Genomic DNA, 27,301 nt, shown 5'->3' with positions numbered 1-27,301 from the left:
CTGTGGCAGATCAATTTTTTTTTTTTTTTGAAGATAATAAAATGAATCACACAATTTTTTGCAGCAGGGCCAAAATGTTTACTTGGGTCCAGAGAAAACCCCCCACCATCCATGATTATTCCATCATTTCACTAAGCTTTTAAGCCGGTGAAAGTATTTTTGTGAGTCAGTCTAACTCATGTGTCTACTGCTCGTGCATGTGACCCTTTTTTTTGAAGGACCTTAAATCCGAAACTTATCCCAAATTTTGCAAATCCATTTCCACCTTAGATTCATGAATTTGGAGTTCTAAGGAAATTAAAGATATGATAAATTTGGAAGAATTAAAATTGATCGTTAAAAAACAAAATAGACCTTCTTATGGCTCAAAATTTATCATCTTCCCCCTTGCTAATATTCCTCATGATCTAGATGATAGATCCAAAATCCAATCTCTTATGGATTTTGGCTGGGTGAACCACTATAGTAGATGCCCGGATGCACGAGATACACCAAACATTTACTTACTAAGCATCTGCTTTGTGATTATCTGAGCCCTTCACAAGCAGCATACTGACTAAAATAGCAACAAAGAATCATTTATACATGTAACGGGCAAGAGAAACATACCCCATAACTCCATCAAATCACGAAACTCAATCACAGGAGGTGACAGATAACGCCACCTGAAGGTCATTAGATGTGCCACAAATATACATTCTATGGGTCTCGATCTCTTGATCAGATTGGTTGCTCGTTCCATAATGGCTACCAATCATGGCATCAAAAACTGTAAATATTATCTCACGTTTCATTGGTTCATGACCATTGAGTTGGTTACCCATGCTTAAAACCTTCCTCCAGGATTGATTTGCTGTTGGTGGTGGAAACAAGTTTGCCACAGTTTCTCTCTCATTCCTGCTCACCATTTGCTTGATGTGGAACTCCTATGGGCAATCAAAAGTAATGGAAAATCAAAGCCGGAAATCAACTACAAATTCCAATCTATTTTTGAAACATTTGAATGTATACGATACAAAAATTGAAAAAAAGTATATGCTTATCAATTTTTCTTTAATTTTCTGACAATTTTCTGTAACTATCTTTTCTTCTTTTCCTAAAATTTTATGAGATTCCCTTGAAGTTTCTAAGAGAAATCGAGCTTCTTAAAGTGGTATTCAGGCTATGCATACCTTGTTATTGGAATCAACTGAACCCACTCCCATTCTCGGAGTGAAATGTTTGTGACAGTCATCGAAAATTCCATTACGAAGGCGTGGAGCCGCATGCAATTTGCGGTGGATTGACGCTGCGAAAATGAGCAATCTTTCAACTTGTTCAAAGATATGGCAAAGCCTATCAAGATCACTGAAGAGCTCCTCTTCTTTGTCAGCTACATGACTTGCTGTTATAAATAACACCACCATTGGAAAATGAGATCAAGCTGTTATACATCTCGCATTTTGGTATATGACACAGAGCAGGGCATCCATGCTCCATATAATAACAGATTGTGGAGATGGAAGTGTAGATCTGGGTTGAATATCCATGATCTGAATCCACAGTCTTGAGAATTGATGGTGGATAACTTTTTTTTTTTTTTTGGTAAATAGAAATGCATGAGGCGGTGCTTATGAAGAATTGAAGGTGGATAACTGATTAACTTCATATCAAATACAGGATGTTTATGAATACTTTCCCCTATATGAAATAGAAAAAATTAAAATGCATATTACGAGTTCCAGGAAGGAGAAATTTTAGTGGAAACTGAAGCCTATACCTTTATTTTGCTTGTCATGGGAGACGGATGAGAGCTATACCACAATCAAATGGACCATGGAGAAACATAGTCATAAGGATAATCAATGTCTCTATGAAGCCATGTTTCAAAATATGACTCGGGCAAGATATCCAAGACCCGCCTGAGCTGAGTGACATTAGGCAAGTTGACTCAGACTCCAGCCGAGTCATGAATGAGCCATGGAAAGGGCCGAAAAGAGCCCAGATGAAAAATCCTTAAATAATGCTGAATGACAGGGAAAAATCCTTAAAAAAAAGCAAAACATGAAAAAATAAGGAAGACTAGAGAAATGAAAAAAAAAAAAAAAAAAACGATGAATGACAAAAGTATGTAAAACATGGAAATTGATAACAAATTGATGTTATTTGCAAAAATTATCAGATAATTGATGAAAAATTGAAAAAAATCTCTGTTCAAGAAAATTGAAAAATAAATATTATTTTTTTGATAAAATGCAACAATAGCATAAAGAACATAGTATATACGGTGTCCACCTTATGCTATTGAAGTAATATGCACCTCAAAAACCCAGAAGAAAAGGATTTTGAAGCTAGAAAACCCTCAAATTAATCATCTTGACCTCGAGATGTAGGATATGGCACAATAAAGGATTTCAAGTTCTAAAAATAGTGCATCTAGTAACATATTATTTGGACAGCTCATTTTAAAAAAAATTTAAGCGTTTATAGATCCGCTTGATTTGCACCATTTTTTAACTTCAAATTTCACCATTAAAGGTAACAATAGATTATCATGCCATCATAAATATTTCCAGCACCAAGAATCTTTCGACATAGTTTAAAGGCACACCTTATTTTGATTGTTTAAGGTTCATACCTTATACAAACCTCACCCTAACATAAATATTACTAGAATGAGTAATATTAGGAAAAAAAAGAAGAAGCAAATATATGAAGTTAAATTGGCAAAAAAATGAAATTTATCCAAACATGTAAGGCCAAATCCTCCAATGTTCAAGCTAGGTATGCATTGATGCTTCCAGTCCTTGTCAAAGCTTTCCTTGAACAACCCAAATCAAAAACCCTAAAGTAGTTTTGGATTTTGCGTTCAGATCTAGGAGATTTGAGCTCTTGAAAATTTTGTATGAATAATAAGTTTCCAAATTTTAGATTCTTTTGTGAGAAACATGTCATAATTGGATAAAGATCTCAAAAATAGGCTTAACTATTATTTCGTCAAAGATCGACTAAAAATTGCAAAGTAATAGCAATTTTTTGAAATAAGTCAAACCCTATGGTGAAACTCTATGGTGACATTTTTTATCAAAAGAACTGTTTAATCTGGTATTTTTACTCAAATCTAATGCTTCTAATAGATATATCATGGCAAACTCATGCCAAAGACTAAACTTCGGCTCAAAATGCATATGCTAGGGCCTCCAATTGAATAAAATGAAGAAAAAGGGAAACTAATTTCCAACCCTCCCTTTTTAATTGGGAAGTCTATAGTGTAATCCGGTGAGTACTGTAGCAACTGATTTAAATGTTGTGAAATTTGGGCGATTTATGCCCAAGTCACAATACCTAAGCGAGTTTGTACAGTACCCGCATGAGTACTATACAAGGCACACTTAGGTACCCTATTCCAGCCTTGGCAAGCTACCAAGGTTGAGCCACTCACAGAGTCCGAGTCGACTCTGGTGAGTTCTTGAATGCTGCTATCAAAGAATGACATTGATAGGGAGAGAGTGGTACCCCCTATTGGAGTCGTGTCTTTTACTATTGAGTCCCCCCTGCTGTTATCCATTTCATCACATGATGACGATCCTAACGGACTAGGTTCTCCAAAGTACAATGGATTATCATCTACTTCTTCATATTAGACATACCTCTCAAGGTCTTCAATGTGGATGCGATTGTAAGGTAGAGCTGCTCCATCCTAACTATCATCTGCTTCATGCCACCAAAATCGGTCTGGTTTAGAGTGTCCGCGCTGGCTCTGAAGGCAGTGCAAACCATCTGCTCAAGCAATAGATGGGGGCGTAGGGTTTCTAGGTAGTGAAGAATCTGCAATAATTAGACATTTTAGTAAGTCATTCAAGTAATCAGCATTTCGTGTAGCTGACCCCAGTTAATTGTGAAAAGACTATGATGATGATGATTCAAGTAATCAGCATAAAGTATACATTTTCTAATGGGACAAAATACTACACAAAATACTACACACAGCTAATGTATGGTGGATCATACCATCCACTCCTGATGATAGATGGTGGAGATTATCATGGTTCCAAATTTGCAACTTAGGTATTAGGTGATCTCAAGGAAATACGCATATAAGTTGCATCCTATCAAGCACCAAAACAAACAATTGATAAAAGGCCAGCAAATGCCATATCAATATTTATTTACAAGTTACATGATCATCAATATACAAGTTTTCCAAGAAATCCAAATTTCAGTACATAATAGTACACTTGAGTACAGTTTAATACATTGATTGGTGGGCATATAGTGATTACCCTAATCAACCAAGAACTGACACAGTTTTGGAACCCACCAAAATGGTAGCATGTTATTGTTTATGGAAATGAAGATGCACAAATGGATAGAAGAAAAGATGCCTCCACTTCATTGTTTAAGTAATAATCTCATCGGATCTTACTCAAAGATTTATTAATTTCTTCAAAGAAAGCATTAAAATAAGATGTGTGTAAGAGCAATAGCTGTACCTTTTCACCTTCGCGATTTGGATCAAAAAGAGGCTTCTGCTCACAGGCGGGCAAATCAGGGGCATCATTCCAAATATGACGCCATAAATTTCCATATTCAGACATCCTATGTGAAAGTCTTCCCTTGGGAGGCCATCCTCGCTTGAAAGTTGAATTCTTTTTAAGTATATCAGTTTCCCCATTTTCAGCAGTTTCCCAATGACCAGGTGAATGCCATCGGATGAAATCTTCAAAAACTGCACCTGGATTTGCAGCTTTGAATGCAGCCATGTCTGCTTGTACAGAAAGGCAACAAAGAAATTTAAACAATAATAAGAATTAGCTCATGGTTTTCTCTGTTTTCGTGACAGATAGTAATAGAACTGCAACTAAAATTTTGAAAAAGATAGTCGTAAAGAAGTTTAATGGAAAAAAGTACGTAAAATAGTAGTGCACCAAACTTCAGTTAAGGAGTCTCATGTTAAACAGAATATCAACGCCATGCACACCTTACAACACTACCACAGTATGCGTTCAAAACAAATTACATTCATCCTAGGCATCCATTGGAAATAAACCCACATTACTTTTTCTCCAAAGGACCAAGGTACGATGATCGTAGCAAAGAAAAACTTCACAAAAATTTTCATCGAAACAGAAACATAAGACAAAAAAAAAGAAATATCTTATGTAAACCATGAACCACCATGTTGTTATCATAACCGTATGGATCATATCATATAATTCCTAGACAAAATTGATGTCACAAAGGTTTAAATAACTCATGCTTGGGCAATCCTATACATTTATTAAACTCCCAAGAACCCGTATATCCCAAGATTGTATGTAAGATGATTGATGGCTGTTGTGTATCTATCCAAATCGAAGTTTTTAAAATCCCGACTCACTGTTTTATTCCATACAGGAAAGTCATGCCATGGTGTCTGGAAATGGCAATTTAACAACTAATATCATTCATCTCTTGGGAGATTTTTGAGTTGCTTTTATAAATGTTGAACACATTATCCATGTTCAAATCTCCTTGTATCAAAGAAGTCACGGGCATTATCAACTCATTAAGAAATTCAATTCATAAAAACAAGTTATCAAGCCAACTCTTCATAGAAGTTTGCTCGGTGAAGTTTGCTTCTAAAAATAATTACACAACAAAGGATTGTATAGCAAAACATCCATTGTTCAGCAATTTTCCAGCCTTCTAGGTTTTTGCAGAATAGTTCTAAAAGAAATACAACGAACCACCTGACAGCTCAAAAGTTAGCATATTTGCATTGAATTGGAATAGTATGTTCCAAGCTAGGTTGCTACCTGATGACAATATTTCCTTCTCTAATTGAACTGAGGAGCCTTTGCACTGCAAAACAAAGAAGTTCACTGCAGTCAGCAAACATAACAAGCACTAACCATTTTGATTGCATTGGTTTATCTCAAAATGCATCAATTGATATTAATACCAAATACATTTAAAGCATAATAGTTGGCAGTTTTTGAAAACCCAGATCGGCCAGGAGGCTCAGCTGTCCGGAAAACCGGTCTGGATCAGCAAATCGGTTGTCCGAATCAGTAGATAGGCCCAATTCGGCCTTTAAAGAATTTGTAAATATATTTTTGGGTTTTGAAAAAAATGGGGGTAGTGCATTATGAACTTTTGTTATTTTGTAAAAATATGTGAATATTGAGAGGTTGTTTCCTGTCTGAATATCTATTGAGTATTACATTCACATCAAATAGAAAAAGGAGCATAAAAATATCATATACATGAATACATGATCAAAATTGAGCATAGAACTATTAAATTACAATCTAATGCAAAAATGAAAGACGATATCCTCCTTTGTCTTCATCACGTTGTTTCCACTCATTGAATTGTTGGGACAATTCATTGAGTCGGTTAATGTATGGTACAAAATTTACAAAATCATCATTACTTAGCGAGATGTACTCGGGTCCCCCGTGGTTGTTGAACTGCTGCTTTCCTAGCCTGAATGCCCCAAGGTTTATCCACACCTCGTGCTCGCCCAGACCATCCTACTTCTGAGTCTCGGGCTTTGTATATATTGGCTGGGACTAGGTGGCCTCAAAATCACCTTCCCTTATCTCCTCGCCTCCCACCTTCCCTTATCTCCCCCTCCCACCTCCTTTCCCCTCTCCTCAACAAGCACACCGTCTCCATCTCCTATGAATTGCTCAAATGTCAGCAGGTTCCCTCCTCCTCCGTGTTCTCCAGCACCTTCTTGGTCATCTTCCTTACTAATTGCCTCAGGAATGCTCTCTTGCATAGCATTGGCTTGTCTTCCTCTACTGCTCACTACTTGGCTATATCTGTAACAAATATTGTGTCCAGGTTGATTGGCATGCATTCTTCAACGTTCCTCCTAAGTTGTCGCTCTCGATGGTTTGATTGTAATGAATATAAACTAGGCTTTTAAGCCTCTCTGAAGTCAGCCATTTCCTCTTAGGAGTGTGCAACCACTGAAATGTACTCCAGTTTTGCTTACACTTAGTAGTTGAATATGTTTCAGAAAGCACCTTGATTGCTACCCTTTTTCAGTGAGGTATGTCACAACCATGTATCTGCCGCCATTAAGTTGAAATAAAATCCAAAGGGTGTAGCAAGAAATAACTATAATATTACATATGGTGAATGATGTGAAAGAACATGTAATTAGTTAAGAGATAACCTAGATGCATCACACTGCGAGAAGTCCTAGCAAGCCTGGTTACGAATGAGCCTTCCATATCCCTATACAAAGAAAGCTGAGAAACACATTGTATTTTAGTACTGTACACCTCACAAATGCACCAAGTCAATGAAGTTCCTACGTCACTTAGTGCTGTTACCTGGCTTCCAATAATGTATCCCACACCCTCCATATCCTTGTTGGAATAACAACTGTCGAATGGAAATGTTTGAGGTTGAAGTATAAACCAAGACAATAAGAAGATGGAGCGACCATTTAAATTCAGAATGATAGAACATTTTAATATTTACTATGCAAAGCATAACAAACATTTACCTGTCAGCAGGTGATGGCAGACCTAAATAGCTCCTTTTTCTCAGTTTGTTATCTCATCAAGCGAAGGATTTTGGAGTGGTTATTTATGAATTTTGTCACCGACCTCGCTCACTCTAGAGTCTCCTTCACAATCTTGATCATGGTAATCTCCTCTAACATGAGTTCAACGAAGCACGTAACACATGAGATCCATACCAAATGCTTCCTTTTGTCCATCAAATTTGACTCCTTAGAAACACATGCCCTAGCATTATCGGTAATAATCTAGACAACATGCTTCTCTCCCACCTCTTCAACAACCTAGTCCAATAATTGTGCCAAGGACTTTGCTTTCTTCCTCCCTATCTGCTTGATAAGAAGGTCGTTCCATGTGGGCAATAAACTAAAAAGTTCAGATAATCTTTCTGATTGATTGTCTTTCCAACCGTCACTCATATGCCTTAGGGAGTTCACCCAAGGCACCTATGCCACCTTAAATTGTAGCAATCATAGGCTATTAATATGGGTATTGACTACTTTGAAGGGAATCCTAATAGTCCCCTTCACTAGGTGCCTTGCACCTTTAATCAAGCCTCCAAGGTCGTATGTTACGACCTAGGCTTCAGGAGGAATGGGTTGGTGCAATCCTGAGCCATGGCCACACATGTATATTGTGTGTAACTCTCTTGGACCCTATGAGACTCATTTGAAGTATGGAGGGTGCCCCAGACAACCCCTCTTCCACACTAGAACTGGCACTAGTTGCCCCTATGCCTCTATACATTTTCATGTTGGGCCCTCTAATTTGCAGATTTCATCTTTGGTTTAGAGGGAGGATATAAACCTTCAATTGAATGGTAAACAATGTCATTTCCAAAGATACCAATTTGCAAATTCATCTCATGATAATAGAGTTCCAAGATACTCAATTTGCAGGCTTCATCCCTAGATTAGAGTCGTACTATCCCCAAAGTCTTCTTCTGCGAGCTTTGCAAAGCCCAGAATTCCCCTGAATCGATCGCGGTGGCGATGTTTTTTAGATCGAATTTCATCAGGATGTTGTTCTGGGTGTCATGGAAAAACCTGGGGTACGAGTCTTGGCCGAGAGAGATGGGTATCAATAGAGAGAGAGAGATGAGAAAGAGAGATGGGTTTCAATAGAGAGAGAGAGAGAGATATGAGAGAGAAAGATGGGTTTCAATAGAAAGAGATGGGTTTACAGTCCTAGAGATCTCCAGTTACATGGACCTAGAGAGAACATGGAGAGAAACCCTAATTTTGATTTCGATAGTGAGAGAGAGAAGGGAGGAGATTACGGGTTCTCAAATCCAACGGTGGGATTAGTTTTACAAAGTTAAAAGTATGGTAGGGATAAGGTCTTAAGAATTATAAAAGTATTACATATATTATAAATATAAATTAATAAATATATGTATATATATTGTATTATTTTAAATTTCGGGTCGGATCTGGATCGGATCCACCCCAATCCGGATCCAATCCTAATTACTATTTGGATCCGAATTTTGGATCTTGATCTGAATTTCGGATCCATATCCGGATCCGAATAGGATCTGAAATTCGGGTTTCGGATCCAAATCAAGTGAATTCTCAGCCCTATAGTAAAACAACTGTCATGTGTACATGCCGTGCGGAAGTTTGTTGAGGCTTTGGTCCTTGCTCTCACAAGCCTACAACCGCAGCCAAGAGACCACACAATTATCTTGGCCTATGAACATACATCCCTAGGCATCTCTCCAACCGCAACAAGGGATGATCTCAATGTAAACCCTTATTAGTAGTGCCGCATGTCCAGGGGTAAGGCTTTTGGACATAAGTAGGGCCATAAACCGCCCAACCCTTGGTCAGTCAACACACACACTCCCACTGAAGTGCAGATTCCATTATAAAACTTTAGTTTTACAAGCTCTCTAGGGCACAAACCCAACATAAGGATCCACACATTTATAAGATTGAGAATTTTTTAAAATTTTTTACTCCTATTTTCAAAAAATTGCATATTGGTATTGTTTATTTTTCCTTTTTAATAATCATTGTTTTGAAGAAAATTTGCCAATTTAGAATAAGGGATATGAAGGGCATGGGGAATTGGGCAATATATTCTCTCCTAAAATTGGAATATCTCCTTATAGAGTCCTAATACATAAGGTCACCACATATTTCTTGGAATATATAAAAAACCTATTGGTTTAAAATAATATGGTTTAAAATAATTTGATAGTTTATTTTTTAAAAAAATAAATGTGTTACTTTCTTAATTTTTATTTTTCATTACATACTTTTTCTGTTAAAAAAAATGTTTCCAAACAAAAAAAAGGAACATGAAAGTTTATCCTCACACAGTAGAGCCCAATAATAAGGTTCATTAAATTCTCAAATTTATATTAATTCTCTTAAGTTTCTGTTTTACAATAAAATTAAGGAATATGACACTTTTTATTTTGTAAAATTTATGAATCAATATTTTAAAGGATGACTTGATACTAGTTTAAAACATGAAATTGGAAAATTTATTTGTAATTTTGATTGGTTGCACCTATGCATTGGCACAGGTTGTGGGCTGATCTCTATCGCTATGGTACATCATCTTGCTATTTTCTGTGCCAAGAAAACAGCATCCTGTAAAACTATGCAGTAGCTATAGAAAGTGAACGGTTTGGTGTCAACATCCAAACCATTAAAGTCTTGGTAGGCAACCAGCCAAAGGTTTTATCGGGAAGAGAACTAGTCTATGGAGAGGTGTCAAGCAAAATATAGCATATGGAAAATGCAAAAATTACCAAAAGATGTGTCAAGCCCAAGTGCGTGTGAGATTCTAGACCTAGTAATAAACAAATAAAGAAGCACTCCAATGCGAAATCTGGAACTCAATGGAAATGAAAGATCTTTATTTGCTGCCAAATACTTCACATAGGGTTTTATATATCAAGATAAAAATATGACAGCATACCCAACTGAAATTGTTATGCATGCTTAAGCTTAAATGTCGTGGAAGCATCGTAATCCATAATTGCTATATTGTTAACATGAATCAGAGGAGTAGAAATAATGGTTGCCAATCATTTAATAAACAATCAAGCATCTTTACCACACTGTCAAAGCCCCCTGCAGCATAATGGATTGAAAGTGCTCAAACCAAGTTGAGTGCTTCTGTGAGCCATACAATGTACTAGTTAGTCTACAAAGAGGGGCACATCACATAATCTGGAGGTGATTGACTAAAAACTGGCTAATATAGGAACCAATCCTAATAGTGGATCAGAGAAGACATTGCACATGGGTGTGAATCTCCTACTGGAGGTGTGTGTCCACACACACACGCACGGTGTACAGATACAATAGTCATGCATTAATACCCATCCAAGAACAACATAAGTACATTGAAAACTAAAGCCCTTTAAAACATTCACTCAATTTGAGTGAGATTTAATTAAGCAGAATATCAAACATGTAGGAGAAATATTTGCAATAAATGCAGTAATCCATGGATGTTTTAGGGTTCAAAAATCATGCAACATCCTCAGCATGGTCCATTGCAGTTCAGGACATGGTTTGAAGTCATTAAATGATGGGATTCATGATATGTTTAGTTTAGGATGTTGTAGAAAATCAACATTGATTAGCGACAAAGGAGTTTGACTTAGATGCACATTCAATTATGAACAACACTCAAGAAAAAAATCACAAATATGTCAGTTCTATTTATTAGTAAGGAGCATCACCCAAACTATAAGCATAACTGTACACATTACAAATGAGTGTTCAGTACCAGTCCAGATTAACACAGAAATCATAACTTAAAAGTTTTCCATAAATTAATTTCCTGACTCATATGATATAACAAGTTGTTGGTAGCATAAGTAAGAAACTTACAAAGGCATCGCCAAAGGCTTCCATCGTCTGAAGCCTTTCTTCATGCATATCTTCTGTCATAACTGGTGGGTCCTAATACACAAGAACAAAGGAGCAATGTTTTATCTCTTTATTTCTTTATATGATCTTCATTATCCTTAATGAAACAGTTACCTCCAGAGTTATTCATTATTATTCCTGACAACTAGTCTGTCTTTTTTCTTTTTCGAATATTAACTTGGGTCTTCGCTAGGAATGACCCTCTAAACATCATGTTGTGCCACCCTGACCACTCAGATATTGAAGCCATTCCTTCCTAACAACTAGTCTTAGTGAAAAGTATAATTAAAAATCTAATAGGCAAACCTGAGTTATAGGAGCATGCATCTTTTGGTATGATTTCAGCAACATCATATTTGCTACAACACCAGCTGAACCCCTTCTGACACGAGGTGATAGAGGTAAATCTTGAGAGGTGTCTCCATCCCATCTAGTACCACTATGTTCAACAGCAGAAACTTATATTAATGTTCCAAAAGGAAAATATAACCAATGGCTGTGGCATTTTGTTGATTCTAAAAAGGTGATTAATGTTCCTAAAGGAACATATAACCGATGGCTAAGGCATTTTTTCAATTCTGAAAAGATTATCAAGCAACAAATATTATGACAAAATACGCAAGAGAAAAAATGGTATCAAACAAGGAAACAGGCAGGAACTGTCTTTTTCTTAGATGGAGGGGGGGTGGGAGAGAGAGAGAGAGAGAGAGAGAGAGAGAGAGAGGACAGGTCAGGTGGTCATGTGGAATTTAATTTTGTAGAAGCTCTGGAAGCATAATAGGGCCAGTAGACCTTTGGGAATATTCACCATTTAGGGATACCGGCATCATGAAATAAACAGTGTTGAACAGATACCTGCCCAGAACAATTGATAAAATCATTCATTCCTTTTATCATGGAGGTTACTCCAATCTATAGAAGACTGAAAAACCAACAGCCAAGAGACTATATAGCACCCATAGTTTTTATACAAGGAGTTCACTCATTTTCAGCGTACGCCCTGTCCATTATACGGTAGCTTCCTTCAGCAATTTCTCCTTTCAGCAGGTGCCTATGATGTTCTTTGTACCCCAATGACACATCTATTGTCATGGGGACTAATTATTCGCTAGTCAATGTGTGGCACCAAGCCAAAACCAAACCCAGACTAGGGAAAGTCCAGCCTTCCACAAGCAGAAACAAGAGGAATAAAGCAAGCAAAATGCACAAGTATATAAAGGGGCCATAGCCTGCTCGTCTTAGCTCTATACGATTGGTCGTATACAGCCAAGGATACCCCTCAACTGTCTAGGCAACAAGTTTATATAGCCCATGATATTTACTTATACATTAGCCCTCATTTACATGGCCATTAAGGCTTGCACCACTTAGTGTGATAATTACAACAGCCCACACCTACCATGAATGATTTCCTGCAACACTGATTAAAGGGGGGATGGGTGGTTTAAGATTTGGTCGATCCACTCCATGGGTCTTACTACCTATGCTTGCTAATTCAAATATGCATGGTTATCACAGGGCCATTAGCCTATTACTACCCATATAGTCTGTTAATATGCATTCACCCTCTTTCACATAACCCATGGTCGTTATACAAGTTGATCCTTGGGGCAGTTACCCATTTCAAATTCGAATCTAAACTTGATCACTGTAATCAACATGACTGCCTCACCAGGTGCATGGTCAGCCGCCTCTTGCACAAGGACGACACCTTGTCCCATCAGGTCGTGCTGGTCGGTGTCCAACCAACCAAGCGTCAGCCTGTTAGACTTAGTAGTTCACCAAGTCCTGCTAACTTAGTAATCTATCCACACTACTGGACCAAGCCCTCGCACTTAGGGTCTTTGTTGCTAGCCCAAACTTTCCAATACCAGAGAGTGATGCACCACTATAGAACTTACTTAAGAAGGAGGTGATTTGAGAGAGACACTATGGAAGGCCTTCCCAAACTACTTCATATGCAAGATTGAGCACCACTGCAAAGTTTGTTGTCTACTGGGCCCTTAGTTACTGCAATACAGTGGGCAAGTCTCAGCCACTTTGGCTCCTCACCTTGACCTAAGTCCAACCTTGCAGCCCAGGCACAAAGTTGAACAGATCTTTCTCGGTTAATGTTCTAAATGTCCAACATGAGAGATGCAAACATCTTCAACGGCTCCCTCACCGAGCCCGTTTGTCGAAGCTTTCGCAAAGCCTCATAAATCACCTAGGCCACATTCCTTGGGAAGTAATGGTCCTTCAACTCTTGTTTCAAGGCCTCCCAAGTGCTCACATAAGCCCTGAACCGGCTTCAACCCGCATCTTCCATCAAAGTTTGGCAACCTGGTAAGGAACGTAGTGCAAATAGCAACTTCGTCTTCCACACAGGCATGACTAGCCTCAAAGTACTACTCCATGTCCCATTGGAAGTTCTTCGACACCTTGGAGTCCCTCATACTTTTGCACACCCAGGGCCGTAGTACCCCCACACTTCGAGAGTCCAAGCAGCCCATGGCGTTGCACAAGGCCTTTACAGAGTCAAGAGAATCGGCTTGAAGGAGTCTTGAGAGTTTTGAGGTCATCCATGAGCCCTCCCATAGGACAATCATAAACACCATAGCACTCCTTCACATTAGTCCCCAGGAAATTGATCTGAGCCCCAATGGGCTGGAGAAGCTCTGCTCCAACCCATGTCTTGACCCCTTGGGTCACAATATGCTCCAACAACTCCTTGAGTTGGTTGACACACTCAGATTTTGGCTGCAAAACCACCAACCATGGTCATGGAACCCACTCTAATACCAACTGTCACAAGGTTATTCACTTAGCCAAACTGTCTAGTGCTAACCCAATGTCGAATACCAACAAGGGCAAGGCTAGCCTCCCGCAAAGCACACATAAGAGTAATGAAGCAGAAGGATATACAAGGCGTACAAAAGTGTAAAACAAGGCCATAGCCCACTATTATTAGCTCCATTCACTTCATCGTACACAACAATGAATGCCCTTTAAGGGTCCGACCAAGGGGTTTATAAAGTCCAGAGAATGCATCCACACAATCATTTTCACTTACACATTAAGGACGACACCACAATTACTGCCAACTATCTATTGTGGCAGTTGCATTAACCCACACCAAATCATTAATGACTCGCACATGGCTGATTAAGGGTGGTTAAGGGCCTGTTCAACCCACTCCACCGCTAATTACTGACCATGCACTCCGTTCAAACATGCACGGTCATTACACATCAACTACTGCTTACACAAGCCATTGCATGTGCACTCACTCTCTCACACGTCTAATTGCTGTGACACAAGCCTATTCTTGGGGTAGTTACACATTTTCAAATTCCAACTAAACACTTCACATTTGTGATGAACAAACCTGCGTAGCCAGGATGGTTGATGGCCTCTTGCACATGGACACCATGCCCCTATCTCATCAGCCCAAGCCTGATGTAGGGAAATTAAAAGAGAACAAAATAACAACAATTGAGGTCAAACAAAAGCAATAATTAGAAGAAACCTACGTTTTCTTTCTTATCCAGCTAGGGTTTCAAAAGCTTGGGGATTTTCCTTTTTGTGAAATAGTGACATGAAAACCACTCAAGGGCCCCACATACTTCTTAAATGATTTTTATTTAATTGTTTAAGGACATTAAATGGCCATATAATGAATAAAATGACCCAAAATTTCTAACTTCATCACAAAATTCCTTTAATAACAATTTTACCCCTAATAGGATAAAATATTCCATAAACATTCATAAGCAGGTTTTCAAACAACTCTTACAAATCCAAAATATATATAAAAAAAAAAAGCCTACAATCCCTAAAAAAATGAAAACCCTAAAATCAACCCTAAAATTAAAATTAAAATATAAATAATTTGTATCTTTTGAAATTAGAAATAAGAAATATTCTGTCATACATCAATCTCCATTGGTTTGGAAAAAACGCATCCTAGAGTTTTGAGGTAGGCTAAGATGAATCCAACATCAAAACTACCTTCTTCTTCATTGTTTGCTCAAATAAGATGAAACCTCAAGAAACAGATCTCGAGATGTGCATTGAGGAATTGATACAAATTTATCGAATTCAACTATCCCTGAACTCGCATTGAAAATTTTGTAGGAAACTAAAACTCTTATTTTTGGCCTTTAGAGGCTTTCTCGAGATCTATTTCATTACTTTTTTAGTGCATTCAGTCACACTGTTTACCTCTTGGTGAAGATTATTGAAGTGGGAGAAGAACATTTAGCTGTAGTCGACTGGCAGGAATTTCTCCTTCAACCTCACTTTCTTCTTTTTTCCCAATGTTGAAATCTACGGTTTTCCTTTTCAATGGCACATTGGCTGGACTTTGTCTGACCATGAAAAATCCTACCTGTGAAGCCTTGCTGCTACAAGTTTCACACAATGTTTATTTGGTACTTCATTGTAATCAAAGTACTAGTGCTCAACCAATCAAGAAACTCTTTAAGGTGTAGCTGGCCACGGAAATCCGGCAATTCAATTTTGATCGAGTCTTTCACGACCTTGGGCCCGGTTTCCCCATCCTGTGTCAACGTTGATTGATAAAGGGATTAACATCTAACTCATCGCTCAAGTCAGATTGTGTTCACTACGAGCTTCTTGACACTCGAGTGACAAGGTTAACTGTTCCACTTGCCTATGAAGTGCCTCAAACTCTTCCATCTCTTGTGTTGTTCACCACATAATTGCCACATCCACCTCTCGCCCTCCTTGCCACATTGGAAAAGGATGTGCTAAGAGTGACAACAACCTGCCCAAGCCTGAACTCAGGCTCTGATACCAAATGATGAAGCGATCCAAACAGCAGCAAAAGATGAAAGAGCAACAAAGAAACTAAGAGAAAGGAGAAGTGGTGCACCATGGGAGCAAAGCTCTGCCAATAAGTTTTACAGCAACATTAAGACTATTTTTCTTGTTGCCCTTACAAAAGAGAAGCTACGTACATATACAGACCATTAGAAAGACATCTAGACACATTCTAGAACACTAACAAAATATTTTTTAAAACTTAGCCACTAAGAAACAAAATGAATTAGCATTCATGATATTGGAACTCCCACCTAGTGCCTAGACTTAGAAATCGTGCTCATGCAGCGCATTTTCCTATGACACACATTTTCAATACAAAAAGCAATAGTTGTTTCATTCATCTATGGCTACTATGTGCTTAGGCATGCCTCATGCCTGCATCAGTAAGCCACATTTGTAAACCACTAGACACCAGTTCTTTTCTTTTATCTCTCTATATATGGATGTGCAAGGGAAATTTGCACCAAATCTGCTAGAAGATCCCAAACTCAGCTAGATTCATGTTAGCCATCAAGTTCCTATAGAACTCTATAATTAACTTCTCTTCTTATGAGTTCCTTCTCCATTTTCAGTGAAGTGGTGGGAACTACATGGCATCAGAGCTACTAACCCACAAAGAATGGCAATAAAGGTGCTTAGCCAAATCTATTCCACAGCAGGCAGTGAGCGAAATTATTGTGCATCCTGGAAGGGAGCCACATGCCAAGGAAGAAAAGATTGGCTGCAGCCAAGCTTCACAAGTTGGTCAACCTCCATTACAGATTTTAACCTCTGAAAGCAGCTGAGGAGAGATGTGGGAACTATAAACCTATCAGCTTGGGCCATGTCTTTGTGGAAGATTAAGTAGAGGATTGGTTGGTGCAAATGCAGAAATTAGTTCTCACTTCTCAACAAGAGGGTACCTGAAGTAGAGATGAGCCCATCAATGAAGAATGAGAAAAACGTTATGAATGAATATGTACAAGTCAAAACAGTTGTACAAATTGAAGAACAAGTGGAAGATGGAGGAGATAATGTTGTCTAATGCTCGTAACATAGGGTTCTACAAGTGAGCATGAGCAGCGAGGTGGAAGCAAAAACAAGGGTAGGACGAGCCTTGGGACCTTTAGTTAGAAGGGACTACCCAAGTTACCCAACCATTAGAGTCAGTCTTGAACCTTACGGAGATGGCCAAGATTACTACGATCCTCCTCATTAATATTGGCTGTCGAGTTAGATCTTCAGTGTTTTCTAGTTACTAGTGAGCTGTGACTCCAGCAGTCAACTTTTTACTGTAAATACTCGTGGATACATTTGAAAAAAATTTAATTGACATGTAAGACTAGTTAATTTAAAGTTGTTCATTGGAGCTTGGAAATAGTTGGGCACTTTGAAGTATGAATGTACGTTTTCAATTTGGTATGCTCTTATGAACGCGAAATACCGGTATGCACTAATATTTATACCACATTTGCACTATTCTGGTATGAATACTAGTAATAATGATTCAAGAGCACTTGAGGGTGAAACACGTCAAAAATTGTTTATAATACTTAGTATTTAACTTTTTCCTCCATATCCGTACATTTTATTAATTTTTTTAAACATTTTTCCTTTTTTTTGGACTTTTTCATTTTTTGAAACTTAAACAGATTCACTACGCTGACTCAAGGTTCACTAAGCCGACTCGAACTACACATTACCTAGTATAGTTATGGATCGGCCAATCCGGTTGTTCAGACCATTGACCAGCGTTTAGGCTGCTCTAGTCCAAATCAAAAACCCGGTTTGGCTAAAAACCAATTGTTGACCAATTTAGTTGGTTGGGTCAACCCCTTTGGACCGGTTAAACAAAGCCAGCAAATTTTTAGTATATTTTATATTTTTAAATATTATTATTACTTCCTTATTCTTTTTAAATTCAATTCTAATGTTTTAAAAAACGGTCTGCCTTGCGCCTAGGCGGCCTGGACCAAAAATCTGCCCGCCTAGACCCAAGCGGCCCTACACGGGCGGATGTATCGGAGCGAGCACTCAGGCGGGCTAGGTAGGCACCCACACGGGCTAAGCGGGCACCCAGGCAGGCTAGGCGGGCGCCTAGGCGGATGTACCTGGGCGGGCGCCCAGGTGGGCTAGGCGGGCACCCAAGCGGGCTAGGTGGGCGCTCAGGCAGGCTAGGCAGGCACCCAAGGACGTAAGGCATTTCTCATTTATTTAAAACTACGAGGCACCCAAGGTTTTGGACGCTCGCCTAGGCGCTGGGCACCAGGCAGGCCGCCTAGGGGCTGCCTAGCGTTTTTTGAAATCTTGTTCGATTCAACTGGTTTGATTGGCAATCAGACCATTTTTTATCAGACTAGGCCCCTCACCTGTTCAAGGGCCAGTCTGATCCTGATAACACTGCTGCCCACTTTTGTACTCATTCTGAGTTTTAGAATATTGATCAACACTTACGTAAGACATTTGATTATCAAGACACATGGTTTAGTCTTTCTTATACATTACATTAGAAAAACATTGAACCCACAACCTTTCATAGTAATATTAAAGACTACAACTATACCAAAATTATTACTTGTAAACGCCAAATTCTATTACTAATTATTAGTAGTGTCTTAAAGTAAGAATTATTTCCAAATTTGAAAGGAAAATAATATATATATATATATATATATATATATATATATATATATATATATATATATATATATATATATATATATATATATATATATATATATATATATATATATATATATATATATTGTTGAAAGACTACTTTGACTTACAATTTTACAAACTTCCCTCTAATTTCTAAGTACAAAATTTCTAAAAGAATTCTTGTGTGGATGTTCCTAGCCATACAGGCTGTTAGGCTTGACGTACAACCTACCTAACATACATGCTAGACACTGACACCCGCATCTTTTTTATGCTACATTAGCACATGTTAGTTTGCCTTGTCCATGCAAATCAGTGTACCAATCACTGATGTGAATTCCATATGAAACCTCAGGCTCCCAAAATATAGGAGGACAACTAGGAAATCTAATTCAGATGGAAACTTGGCTATGCAAGAGAAAACTGTGTGGAGAGTTCAATTGCCCAATCCTTACTTCTCCATTTTGATGATCAAAATATACCTGTCATACAGTATCTTAAAGTTTATTCTTTTCATTCAATTAATGAAATTTGGGCAGATGACTTCTTATTTGCTAATTTATCCAAAAAAATACATGAGAAAATACTGCCCTTTAGAAGGTCTAATTAATCAAAATTAGGGAATAACAAATCAAACTAACCAGCATAAGCATTGATCACCTTTTGCATCCTCCATCTATCATCTTCAAGGGCATAGGCTTCTGAACAAGATCACCTTCATCTAGACACTCCTGGATTCAACAGAATCAGCTTACTCACTCCATCGTCCATAGTCCATTTCTTCATATAAGGAAATAATTATATCATGAATTACACCAACAAAATAGAGAACAATGGAGCTGCAGATACATACCTTTATATTTTCATTCTGTATACTGGTTTCATCTTCATCACAATCAAAGAATTGATTTTGAGAGTCCCTCTTCACAATGCATAGTGCAAGCTGGAATCATGAGTGGCACAGTTAACCAAGTAATATGTCATCATAATTACATTTGGATTCAAATGATCAAAATTAGGATAAAAGCTCATTGGAGTAAGTAGACATCCAATATACATAATTAAAAGAGAAAACGACATGAAAGGACATGACATAATGGGGAAACAATGAAAAAGTCATTCAGTTAGGAGTTTTGACCTTATAAGAACTTATATGAGAATAATCGAAAGGTCCTCTCATGTATTAAGTTGCTATTAGTGTTCAAGAAATCGTGATCTGGATCAGATTGGGAATCAATGATCACCACATCAGTTCTTCATCTGAATCAGGCAGTTCTATACTCCATATTATATAATGTAGAAATTTCATAATATCAAGATGAATAGCCCAGTTGACTGGACCACTGGGTTGTTATCAAATAGTCCATGGTTAACCTCCCCTATGTTCTTAAGCTTGAAGAAGAAGAAGAAGAAGAAGAATATAAACTGCTAAGAAGAAATCTAAGAAAATAGTAAGGCTAAGCTTCAAGCATATGATGATCTATATAATAAATTGGGGACAAGAGAAGGTAAAAAAAAAAAAAGTCTTCAAACCAGCAAAAAATGAGAGACGAAGTGTAGGGATCTCGATTATGTTAAATGTATTAAGAGCAAGGACTCGACGGTCTTAGTGAAGGATGACAAGGCCAATGAAATGTAGAGAATTTATTTTTCAAAAATTGTTAAATGACAACCACTACGGGAGCACAACATTAGGAGGAATCTCTGACATAAATAAGGTCAGCGGTCAACGATACATACGTAGGATTAGGATATCTGAAGTGAAAGAAGTTTTGAGAAAGATGAAGAAAATAAAGGTTTTAGGACCAGATGGTATCACAATAGAGGTTTGAAAGTGCATGGGAGAGATTGGCATATCCTAATTGACCAAGTTGTTCGATAAAATTTTGATAACAAAAAAATACTAGATAAATAGAGAATAATATTGTAATACTTACTTATAAGAACAAAGGGAACCTATAGAATTGTATGAACTATTGAGGTATCAAAGTTATGGACCGCACTACGAAATTGTGGGAGAGAGTGATTGAGCAAGGATTACGACATGAAACGAGTGTATCAAAAAATCAGTTTAGTTTTATGCCAGGGAGGTCAACAATTGAGGCTATTTTTCCACTTAAGCAATTGATTGTGAAGTTTAGGGAGAAGAGAAAAAACTTCTACATGGTCTTCATTGATTCAAAGAAAGAATTACAATAGGTTACCTAAAAAGTTAATTTAGTGGGTGTTGGAAAAGAAATGAGTCTTTAGAATCATATTGACAATTTAGTGGGTGTTGAAAAGGAAATGAGTCTCTAGAGAATATATTGACATGGTGAGCAATATGTACGAGGGAGCGCAAACTGATATGAGTACAACTAGTGGAGAGAAAAGTCCGTTTTCAGTGATAGTTGACTTACATCAAGGGTCAACGTTGAGCCCATATCTATTTGCTTTGGTTATGGATTAGTTAACTAGGCATCTATAGGATGAGGTAGCATGGTATGTTGTTTGCGAATGATAGCTTTGATTGATGGGACTAGAGACGACATCAGCGCGAAGTTCGAATTTTGGAGGGATGCTCAAAAATGAAAATAACAAGAGTCGGAACCAATAAAGGCTGATGGCCCAGAAGTACCTAAAAGAGATTATTTTTGATATCGTGGATTAATAATCCACAAGAATGGAGAAATTGAGGAAGATGTTGCGCATAGAATTAGATATGGGTGGATGAAGTGAAGATGTGCTTCTGGAGTCTTATGTGATCTTCTCATACAGATAAAACTAAAGAGGAAATTATATAGGACAGTTGTAAGAAGAGTCGTATTTTATAGAATGGAATGTTGGGCGGTCAAGAAATAACATATTTTAGAATGAGCGTAGCTAAGATGAGGATATTGAGATGGAAGAGTGTCAAGACAAGAAAGGATGAATTCCGAATGAATACATCCAAGGGAACTTAGGGGTGGCTCCAATAAGTGATAAGATGAGAGAAAGAAGACTTAGGTGATCTGACCATTTACAACGTTGCCTAGAACAATACCGGTTAGGAGGTTCAAGTGAGAAGCTCTAAAAGGACACAAATGGAAGTAGTAACAGGAGATATGGTGCTTAGTCTGACTGAGGGTACGGCCCTTGATAGAGCAGAATGACAGAACAAGATTCGTGTAGCCGACCCCAAATAGTTGAGACAATGCTCAACTGATGATGATGGTGGTGTTTCTTTTTTGATAATGCACACCCATAAGTATTTTGGCTATCTCGTGCATAGGAAAATTTCGTTACTTGTTTACCAAAGCTACTTGTTAAGCTGATTTTGAAATTTTGATTCATGTTGAGACCTTTGGTGTCATTTTTAAATTAAAGACATATTAAAATGAATAGCTAGGAATCTAGCTTGTGTAAGCTAAACTCATCCAAGATATGTTGCAGTAGAACCATTTTGGTTGGCCTTGTTTATGGCTAAAAGCCCCTTGTCAGTTTACTTAATTTGCATGTATCAGGAATGTGGTCTCACAATGGACAAGCATAAATGGCAGGGGGCGAAGTTTTGAGATGGAGCCCACCATGAAACTGCCAAACGTCAACTTTGGATAATCACAAACCCCAAGGATGATGACTACATGTGGATGTAGTGCAAGTGATAGGTAAGGAACATAAGACTTGCAAAAATATCCTTATTCTGGTTATACTTAAGAGCAAGATTGTCCTTTTCTATAATAAGCTCTCTTAAAAGTTCCTTGAGTCACATTTTCTCTGATCTTCTGCTGAAACCATGACATAAGGTGAGAAGCTCGAATCCTAAGGTTAGATAGTCGTTTACAAACGACCAAACCATGCACTAAGCCACCGATCATTGAAGAAGGCCGTGCATACGATGAAGAATGCTCGATAATCATGTCACATAACTCCATAGGACTTTTTACTTGATGTACATTTTACTAAAGCAGGGATTGGATTTTTGGCAGCATGTTAAGAACTCATCTCCTACAAATGTATGAGAGAAATCTATTTTATTTAGACTCGTATGCATCCATCTAAGAATATGTGTGCCCCAAGAAACAGAGAGGTGGGCTCATGTCCATTGGATCTAAAGCATCCAGTCATGGCTGCCATGTCAGCCATGACCTCAGGCAGTAGGGCACAGATGGACCACTGTCAATGGTCATGGGCCTATGGCTCATGGCAGTGAGCTACCCAAGCTCATGGCCTTCATTATAAGCCCAGATTCCTCATAGTTGGGGGTCGTTACCCTCTCCATCTCTCATGCATGGGGGACATGGCCTCCGCTCTCCTTCACGTACATGGGTCCTGGGGCTCATCTTTCATACACAGGGCCTCGATCGAGCCTCTTGGGACACAAGGTCTACAGCATAAGAACAAAGGGCCTACACCCAGAGCAACAAATCACATTTGATTTACAACCTATGACTATGTCCCTGTCGAATTTTTTGGTTTTGTTATGAAGGACTGCTTCTTGTTTTCTGCTTCACATCCAGATATTCCCTTTTGGGGGACAACCCTTCTTTAATGTGATTTTATTCAGATGTGCATATTCCAATCGCCAATCAAAATATCTTGATATGCAGGAAATTCTGCATGTGTCAATATACGTCTGCATAGAATATAAATCAAGAGTAGCATATAATAAAAAGTAAAATATCAAAAAGATATAGGCAATGGCAAAAATCAGCATTCCTAAGAAATTTTTATTCCATTCATCTGCCAAAGGAAGAACATGGGGTACAATCGAACAAAGCATCACATGCCAATCCAAATTCATCTTAAAATAAAAGAATTAAAAAACAAATTTCTTGTAACCACAAAGAAAGAACAATTACCATTTGTAGTTTCTGATGTATAAGGCATGAAGACAAATCAATAGTACCAGTCACTGGCATTTTCGGCAATGGCTTTGACTCCTCCCAACACCAGCGAACTTCTCTTACAAATTCTACCCAGAGTGCAGAGATCGCTAGCACACAAAACACAGGAGTAGCAATGAATTAAGTTGACAAGCTTGATGTTTCATTTCAGTATGCATGTCAACATCAATGGGAAAACACAAAAATCTAAGAAACTAAATACGATCCATGCAATGAAACCCAAAACTCTGGAAATAAAAACAATAGAAAAAACAGAGAACTGGTGAAGCATACCCACATACCACGAATATTGCAATTGCCGAACCAAAGAGAGTAGAGACAGAATTGAGCAAACAGAGATCCTAATGGAGCGCCTTTAATAGATTTAGAGTGCTTATGTTCACGTTCGCCATGGCCAGATACTTGTGCCTCTGAAACAGATTACAAAGATAATAAAAAACTTGTCTTCATTGATCACTGAAGGTGCATTTTATATAATAATATTATTTTCCCCTTAAAGGAAAAGAACAAATCCCTGGCAGTTTTTATGTATTAATAGGATGCATAATTGGGAAATATATTACAAAGACGTACATGTTTCAGCATCTGACATGGAAACATGTTCAATACAGCTCCTCAAAAATTGCCATTTTTTAGACACAAGTCTGTACAGTATGGACATGCCAACATAAAATTGATATATTGAATTAGTTTAACAAGGGAGCAAGCGAATCCAAAAGTTGAGTTCTATGTACAACTTTAGCACGCATTTTTAAAATTTTTTACAGAATTATCCAAAGTTTTGATGAGAATGTTCAATTTGTAAACACGTCTAGAATTCGGCAGTGCACATACAAACTTTGAATGCATGTGTTGATGTATAACATGCCAATCTAGTGTCTCCACAAAGAATTCCTAGGAGGACTTCTCAAAAGCGGTAACAGGCATGTTTGAAGTGTCAAAATGCATGTCCACATCACACATAAAAGTGTGCCAGATAAATGCATCAAGATATCTAATTTCAGTATTATAAGAATTTGACATAAGAAGCAAGAATCATACTTACATACATAGTAGGTTCAATGAACACCTACATGTTTACCTGAAGGAAAGAGTTCTTTAAGAACACGGTCCAGAACTGTTGGGGGTGGTATTGTTGTTGAGGACTTCAAATTATCAGATCCATGGTTTTCAACTGCAAAATGCCAGAGAGAATAGCATTGTGAATTAGAAAAACTTATCTTGAACCCTAGAATATGTTGAACTGATAAACTTGAGTTATTTATATGTAAGTTCTTCATACCTGATGTAAAATCTTCCATAAATTCTGCTTCGAAGGAGACACGAAATGCACTTAATAGAAGGCTTAACTGGGATGCAAAGCCAACTTGATTGGTTTTAGCGCCATCATTCCTGATAAAAAAATGAATATTATACTAAGAATCATGCCTAGAAAAGGATACTGAAGAACCATTAAGATTTCTACTAGAATATTAGTTCTTGCTGAACTTAAAAGCATAGATATAATATTCGTATATAGAAAGGCATTTGTGCCAGTTAGTACACTTGTTTGATGAATTGTAAGTTACAACTGCCAAAGGCTAACAAGAACACTCTGACTAATAACAAACATAGCCAGAACATCCCAGGGGCCACAAAGAGTAAATTCACACAAATAATGCGTTACAAATAATTAGCACAACAGATCATTCAAAATACAAGCATAAATACTTTTAATGGAGGAACAAATTAAATTCATTTTCTAATATATAAAGCTATTAAATTGCTCAAGCTGAAATACAAATCGCAAAGTATTTTTTATGGTAAATCTTGAAATATAAATCAATTACGTCAAGCTGCTCAGACGAGCATAGGAACCAAGATGTGCAGAACAGGGGGAGAAGACATATAGAGAGGGGGGAACTAAGTGAAAGATATGGGGAAGCACTCCAATATACATATCCTCCCTAGCTCTTCTAATGTGTTGCACGTGAATCTGCTAAGAATTTGCTACTGTTGGCATATGATGAAAAGTAACCATCTTTCCGTCAGAAATATTATGGATCACCTCTATGTGCCAGCAAGTCTCCCTAGGACTGGACTTCCCTTACTAGGCCATAGAATACGTTCGTAGAATCTCCCTATATATTAAGGGCATTAAAAAGGTTTCGAGCAAGATCTTAATCCTTGTGAGAGGCAATTTCCTTGGCTTATTAGCATCACCAATACCTAAAGGACTCGCACAGACAATGTGAGTATTTACCAAATTTTGTCTATGATATAGCTCCACCAACACCAGAGGGCCCTGGGTTCCCAAATAAGCGACATCAAGTTTAGCTTAAGGGATCCTTCTGGTGAAAGCAGCTCACATAGCCACGGTATGTCACTCAAATATCCATCACCATCTTCCACTCTCTAACTAGATCTAGTATGCAGAGGCCCATAATGTCCTCCCAATAAAGCCTTCAAGCAATAAACATTTCTCTAAAACTCTCACCAACTCTCTTGGAATTTTGAGTGTTTCCCTTAAAATTCTCATATTCGATTCATGCCAAATTCTCCATAAAATATCTGAAATGTTAAGCATCCAAGGACCTTTCCTCTTTGTGAGAAAGGGCTAAAACTCCACATTGATACCGCATTCTCCACTGTTCACTTAGGAACCCAACTCATCTCAAAGAGCCTCAATATGTTGTTTTTTTTTTGAGAGAAAGTTAACTGAGCCTCAATATGTTGTTCCATATATCACTGTGAAAGGACAGTGGATTAACTAATGATTAACACTCTCCTCAGCCCCCACATACAACATGTGTTTGGAAACTTTATTCCTATGTGTTGTAAATGGGCTTTTGTCAACACCTTGTCAAATATTGTTTTATTGTCACTTCTGAGATCCGATAAAATTGGAATAAAACACCTTGTCATCCAAAGGAACACGCTCAGGGTGTTGCCGGGGTATTCCACATGTTATGTACTTGGGAGGAAGTTTTCTAAAGAATGATTTATTTGAGAATAACCTTAATGATCACATCTCCAAATGAGTCAATGTGCCCATTCACCAGGGGTGTACAGAGGTGGCAACAAGTTCAAAAGGGAGCATAGCTCCTCGATCTCATGATCAACTAGATTCCATTTACTAGTTCATTCCCCCTTCTCTCATAGGCTCTTGGTTAACAGCCATGGTTCACAGCCACTTGATGAAGACTTTGAAACCTTTCCTGAAATGGTCTATCTCCGCAACATAAGTCAACCCAGAATGAAGTGTGATTCCCTAATCTAATGCCTGCCCTGAACGATTAAGAGACCTGTAAGGTACCATGTGACATCTCGAAACCCTTCAGTACATAATTCGAATCACCATTTTCCATCCCTCTAATTCACTCCCCTATAGTAACTCTTTTCCATAGTGAGTCAGATTCCAAACCAAACGGCCACTGCCATTTGCTTAAGATTGCCATGTTTGCAGGAGCCAACCCCCACCATTTGATTCACACACCTCGTCCCACTTACCAATGTGGAACTACCTTGTTTCACTCCTGCCCTGCCATAAAAAGTGCCTTTGAATACGCTCGATCTTGGCAACAACTGGGCA

The 27,301-nt window shown here is 38.0% G+C and overlaps 1 protein-coding gene across 10 annotated transcripts in view; it reads right to left on the bottom strand.

Moving 5' to 3' along the window:
• Positions 1-498: 498 nt before the first annotated feature.
• Positions 499-27,301, bottom strand: part of LOC18437128 (Rab3 GTPase-activating protein catalytic protein) — a 52,183-nt gene continuing 25,380 nt past the window's right edge. For 4 of the 10 annotated variants that reach the window (XM_020669000.2, XM_088873660.1, XM_020669002.2 and 1 more), the window contains 13 exons: positions 25,013-25,122; positions 24,812-24,904; positions 24,012-24,140; positions 23,686-23,819; positions 19,719-19,808; positions 19,526-19,596; positions 11,705-11,837; positions 11,360-11,431; positions 5,778-5,823; positions 4,473-4,744; positions 3,630-3,807; positions 1,173-1,384; positions 499-926 (listed from right to left, as the gene is read on the bottom strand). In XM_020669000.2, the coding sequence (XP_020524659.1) occupies positions 636-926; positions 1,173-1,384; positions 3,630-3,807; positions 4,473-4,744; positions 5,778-5,823; positions 11,360-11,431; positions 11,705-11,837; positions 19,526-19,596; positions 19,719-19,808; positions 23,686-23,819; positions 24,012-24,140; positions 24,812-24,904; positions 25,013-25,122 (1,831 nt within the window). In that variant the 3' untranslated portion in view covers positions 499-635. Of the gene's footprint in view, positions 927-1,172; positions 1,385-3,629; positions 3,808-4,472; positions 4,745-5,777; positions 5,824-11,359; positions 11,432-11,704; positions 11,838-15,980; positions 16,167-19,506; positions 19,646-19,718; positions 19,809-23,685; positions 23,820-24,003; positions 24,141-24,303; positions 24,375-24,811; positions 24,905-25,012; positions 25,123-27,301 lie in introns of those variants that run through there. The other 6 variants (XR_016060636.1, XR_016060634.1, XM_088873662.1 and 3 more) reach the window with 6 other exon arrangements.

This window comes from Amborella trichopoda, chromosome 8 (assembly GCF_054954075.1).
Source record: "Amborella trichopoda isolate Santa Cruz 75 chromosome 8, AtrichopodaSantaCruz75HAP2 v2.0, whole genome shotgun sequence".
Lineage (NCBI taxonomy): Eukaryota > Viridiplantae > Streptophyta > Magnoliopsida > Amborellales > Amborellaceae > Amborella > Amborella trichopoda.
This window is presented reverse-complemented; position numbering and strand designations above follow the sequence as displayed.